General features: G+C 40.6%; 1 protein-coding gene across 1 annotated transcript in view; it reads right to left on the reverse strand.

The window, feature by feature from the left end:
• Positions 1 to 4,330, reverse strand: part of LOC123757249 (tubulin alpha-2 chain) — a 55,118-nt gene extending 50,788 nt beyond the window's left edge. The window contains exon 1 of the mRNA XM_045740772.2: positions 4,060 to 4,330. Coding sequence (XP_045596728.1) covers positions 4,060 to 4,062 — 3 coding nt within the window. The 5' untranslated portion in view covers positions 4,063 to 4,330. The remainder of the gene's footprint in view (positions 1 to 4,059) is intronic.
• Between the last annotated feature and the right edge of the window lie 1,670 nt (positions 4,331 to 6,000).

Consider the following 6,000-nt stretch of genomic DNA (forward strand, 5'->3'; position numbering starts at 1 on the left):
TAACAATTGTTTCAAAATATTTTATTAATAATAATTTAGAATTTTCTTCATTAAACAATCATTTTAAAAGAAAGTCAAGATTTAATATACGACTCTGGATGATCGAGGTCAGTGGCCTGGTCGCCATGCGAGGGGCCGCCGATGCCAAAACAAACCCAATACCGACCATCTGTAATATCGACCGCCAAACTGGCATACGAGGCTCCAGGTACTGAGTTCCCAAACCGGTAGTTATTACCGGCAGATCGGTATAAAAGAGGCCGTTAAATTGAGTGATATATAAGTTAATTGAGTGATGTACAAGAAATTGAGTTAAGTTGTTCATATACAGTATATGAACAACTTAACCCTTAAGCTGCTAAGGGGTGGGTCTTGAGGAGACTTACACCCTTGTGCGCAAGAAAAAAATTTAAAATTTTTTTTTCGTCTTCTAAAAATGTTAATTTGTGTTCCCTGAGCATGAGGGAAAAAAAATCGTAGGCGACATATTTTGGGCGCAATAGGCCGAGGAAGTCTGGCAAAATGTGGGTGTTGACAGAGCAGTCAGCGTCACCCGAGCTGATAGGTGGCAGTTGCCACAAAGATATTACCTAATTATTTCAATGTGATTTTTTTTTTAGTTTTTTTGCAGTAATATTATTCAATAGTGTGTAGTGTGATAGATTTATATAATAAAATGTGTGAATCATCGCTATACTTAAAAGTATGGTGTTCATATTAGTGGTTCAATAATTAGGTTCATAAAACAACAAACAATTTTGCAGTTATTACACTATACACACACATTATATACAAGTATCTACATGTTTTGTTCACCACAACTGTACAACTAAGCTGATATAGTTAGTTCATGCACTAAGACACATCGCTACACTCACAGTCAGCTGGTGGCTGCCTCCCTCACTCATTCAAAGTCAGGTGCACTAAATTTCTCCCCCAACAATACTGTTTGGGGTGTTATTACACTACAGTATTCACACACATATATAAGTATCTACATGTTGCAGGCACCGTAACTGTACACCTAAGCTTGTAGAGTGCATAGTGGCCACCCTCTACACAGCTAGACCAGTCATGCAGACGACGCCCCCTCTGTCACCCAAATGGCTCCTCCCAACATAATTCTTTTGTTGTTATTACACTAATACACACATTATATACAAGTATCTACATTTGTGTACACCATAGAGAACCATTGAGCTGGTATGGTCAATGCAGACAATAATATAGGTGGCCACACAGTCAGTAAACAACGCTATCTCCCTCTCCCCCACAGCATTACTACTTCCACACAGCACTAATTATCACAACAATCCTGCTATTATCACAATCCCAGTTAATTTTCTCAGTCAGGCGTCATCTGTAACATTGTTATTACTATATACTGTAAACGGAGTTACATATTTATTTTGACATTTTTAGGCAATGCTGTGGTCACAAGCTGAACAGCAACGCTGTTAGCTCATGCTGCGTGCGCCAGCCTTGGTTGATACCTGGTTGATGGGGTTCTGGGAGTTCTTCTACTCCCCAAGCCCGGCCCCGAGGCCAGGCTTGACTTGTGAGAGTTTGGTCCACTAGGCTGTTGCTTGGAGCGGCCCGCAGGCCCACTTAATCTTCATCAATAACTCAATTACCTCTCCTCTATCACATGACTTTAATAATGGTCGAGGACGGACCAAAACGTCGTCGTTTCCCCATCTCCCCATAATGTTCCCCATGAACATTAAGGTTCAATGAAAAGAATAGTGGTTCTGTATTCAGACCATTTTGTTTCTTATATACGTGAATGATCTTCGAGAAGGTATACTCATCATTCCTCTCAATGTTTGCCGATTATGTTAAAATTATGAGAAAGATTAAGACAGAGGAGGACAGCAAGAGGCTACAGGATGACCAAAGTGATAAAGATATGCGTAGGGAACAAGAGGCCAAACATAAGGTACCAGCTGGAAGAGGATATCCTTCAGGAGTCAGGAAGAGATCTGGGAGTTTATATCACCCCAGACCTGTCCCCTGAAGCCCACATCAAAAGGATAACATCAGCGGCTTATGCCAGGCTGGTGAACATAAGAACTGCCTTCAGAAACTTGTGTAAGGAATCATTGAGAACCTTGTATACCTCATATGTCAGACCAATACTGGAATATGCAACTCCAGCGTGGAGTCCACATCTAGTCAAACACAATACTAAGTTAGAAAAAGTTTAAAAGGTATGCCACCAGGCCAGTCCTCGAGCTGAGAAGAATGAACTATGAGGAAAGATTACTGGAACTAAACCTGATGATACAGGAAGACAGAAGAGTTAGGAGACATGATCACTACCTATAAAACTGAGGAACTCACAGGGTAGATAAAGGTAAACTGTTTAGCATGGATGGTATGCAAACAAGGGGACATGGATGGAAACCTAGTACCCAAATGAACCACGGACATTAGAAAACTTTTCAGTGTCAGTAGTTAACAGATGGAATGCATTAGGCAGTGTAGTGGAGGCTGTCTCCATGCACAGTTTAAACATAGATATGATAGAGCCCAGTAGGCTCAGAAATCTGTTCACCAGTTGATTGACAGTCGAAAGGTCAGACCAAAGAGCTAAACCTCAACCCCTGCAAGCACAACTGGGCGAGTACAAGGTAGCAGAGAAAGATTTACATAGGTCAGAAAAAGGTCTTTATCAAACCTCGATGGATATTTAACATTAGGTTTAACAACAAAATTAACAATCAACAATGAATTAAGTTTCCAGACAGGACAAATGGTGGGCACATTTCCTTTCACTTGATGGGTTTGTTCACCTAACAGTAAATAGGTACCCAGCAGTTTGGTAACTCATGGGGTTGCATCCTTAGCAGGGATCACTAGATCGTACTTGAAGGGATGGCAGAGAACACCCTCGATACAAAGCACATACACACTGGCTTCCTGCCCCCTGACAGGACTATTAACTATAACAGGATAAGGAGTGGCTGTTTTTGTCCAAATACCTTAGTGATATATCTATCATTTCTTTGAAATAGGAAAATATGGATAACACACGGGAATTTCAAATACTCTATCATTAATAATTTGTTGAAAATCATTTTGAGGCAACAGAGCGACTTTACCGATAGATCACGTCAATGTGGTTTTATTGCGATTCAATTTATGTATTAACAAGCTTAGGTATACACAGCAATGTGATAACAAATGTGGCATTACACTATGCTACAGCTTGCAGCGTACGTTTGGGTCAGTCGAGGTTTATCCCAAGGATAACGGTTTGGGCGGCTGCTTTTCCTAATTGTACAGAATTGTCAAGAAGTCAAATTGTCAAGAATTCCGGCACTTACAGACTGAATGATCATTTCTTGCAACACTTTAACCTTTACGATCCTCCAAAACCAAGAAATGCCAAGTTTTATTTACATCAAAATTACGGGAACGACGCAGTACCCGCCATGTGGGCGAGCTCTGGCCCTGACGTCACGCTGCGGCTCACCGTGACGTCATGATGCAGCTGCCCGTGACGTCATGATGCAGCTGCCCGTGACCTCACGCTGCGGCTCACCGTGACGTCATTGTGCAGATGTTCGTGACGTCACGTTGCGGCTGCCCGTGACGTCACGTTGCGGCTGCCCGTGACGTCACGCTGCGGCTCACCATGACGTCATGGTGCAGCTGTCCGTGACCTCACGCTGCGGCTGCCCGTGACGTCACTAGTCAGGCTAGGACTACCGCGGATGACCGCTCCACAACCACTTAAATTAATTTAATCCGTTTTTCAAAACCAGGGCCCGGGGCCATGTGTGGAGCACGGCACTTGAGAGCCACAAGTGGCCGCAGGGAGGCACTGCTCACCCGCACACATACTTGTGTGTGCTTGTAGAGTGCGGTACAGAGCGGCGGGTGCGGTCATCCAGCGGGTGGGTGACATGACGTAACCAGCCGCCGCCTACAGCATGGGTGTCGCCCTCATCAACGGCTCCACTAACCGTTGTTTTCCCCCAAAAGTGTCTCTTGAGAGCCCTGGCAGAAGCCGACACATATGTTACCCTCCGAGCCCCAGCAGGAGGCACTCACCATGACGTAGTGGTGAGTGTAGCGTGTGGAGAGAGAGAGGACTGGTGTTACAGGAGCAGGTCACGGTGTTCCCGCAATAGAGTGGTGAGGAGACTGGCGGCGGCTGCTGGTAAACACACACTGGTCACCTGACGTGCGCCGCCCGCCTGCGCAACCTTATACCCTCCTCTCCTCTCTCTCTCTCTACTCTACCCTCTCTTCAACTCCACTAAGCTAATTTCATGGTGTTTTCGCCAAAATATTAGCGTCTTGTCATACTGGCAAGTGGTAAAAGTCGTTAAAAACTTTCTAAAACAAAATAGAGTTTAGATTTGAAAGGGAACTGAACTCTGCAAGGCGGCGAGGCTTCCCGCCCTTCCGCCCCTGGCGACGGTCCCGGAGCTTATACATGTACACCTTTCCTCAATAATATAATCATTATTTCTACTCTATATACTCTAGGTATATGTATATCTATGTATGTTTATGTATGTCGTAACAGTCAACCACACTACTTGGCCTACTTAGTATCCAAGGCCCGACTTGCCTAAAAATGCACAATGATTTCCGTTATTTTCAAATATTTCCTACCAAATTTATTCGAATTATTATTATAGTATATTAAAATCATGAATTACTGACGCTGTTATGTAAGATTAGTATATGGATAAGTTAGGGAGATAAGGTTTGATCAACTTTATGTTACTATTAACTCAAATTTAAAAAAAAAATATTATTAAATTTTGGCATTTACCTGAATTTACCTTAGAGCCACTAACGCTCTTGGGACCTCGATGAGGACAAGAAGCTGGCGATTTGTCAAAGTTCCCCCATTTATCCTGATGATTTTTTCAAGCTAGATTTTAAAAATTCAGCAGAATTTTGGCATTTACGGCTTCGGCGGGTAGGCAGTTCCATGGGTTTAAAGCCATAATATATATATATATATATATATATATATATATATATATATATATATATATATATATATATATATCAAACTTTTATATATATATATATATATATATATATATATATATATATATATATATATATATATATATATATATATATATATATATATAGCTTTAAACCCATGGAACTGCCATGGAAATATATATATATATATATATATATATATATATATATGTCGTACCTAATAGCCAGAACGCACTTTTCATCCTACTATTCAAGGCCCGATTTGCCTAATAAGCCAAGTTTTCCTGAATTAATATATTTTCTCTAATTTTTTTCTTATGAAATGATAAAGCTACCCATTTCATTATGTATGAGGTCAATTTTTTTTATTGGAGTTAAAATTAACGTAGATATATGACCGAACCTAACCATCCCTACCTAACCTAACCTAACCTATCTTTATAGGTTAGGTTAGGTTAGGTAGCCGAAAAAGTTAGGTTAGGTTAGGTTAGGTAGGTTAGGTAGCCGAAAAAACATTAATTCATGAAAACTTGGCTTATTAGGCAAATCTGGCCTTGCATAGTAGGCTGAGAAGTGCGTTCTGGCTACTAGGTACGACATATATATATATATATATATATATATATATATATATATAATGTATGTAAAAGCTTTTTATTAGCCATAAGAAAAAACTTAAGGTATATCATTTCAGGAAAATTCGGCATGTTGGACAACTTGGCCTATTAGGTACAACACATATACTCTCTCTCACACACACACACACACACACACACACACACACACACACACACACACACACACACACACACACACACACATACATGTCCTATCAAGCAGTTAAGACAGCACCTCTTGCATAAAGGAAGTTTTCTGGTCCAGAAGTTTTCCTTATCATTGACGAACGGTTTTATTTATTTTCTAATACCTTTACAAAGATAATCTATTCGTGAGATAAAGTGATTATATCCATAACATTAATTACTAATTATGCGTATTTTGCCAACGTTACGTATATTTGGA

This window comes from Procambarus clarkii, chromosome 22 (assembly GCF_040958095.1).
Source record: "Procambarus clarkii isolate CNS0578487 chromosome 22, FALCON_Pclarkii_2.0, whole genome shotgun sequence".
Classification (NCBI taxonomy): domain Eukaryota; kingdom Metazoa; phylum Arthropoda; class Malacostraca; order Decapoda; family Cambaridae; genus Procambarus; species Procambarus clarkii.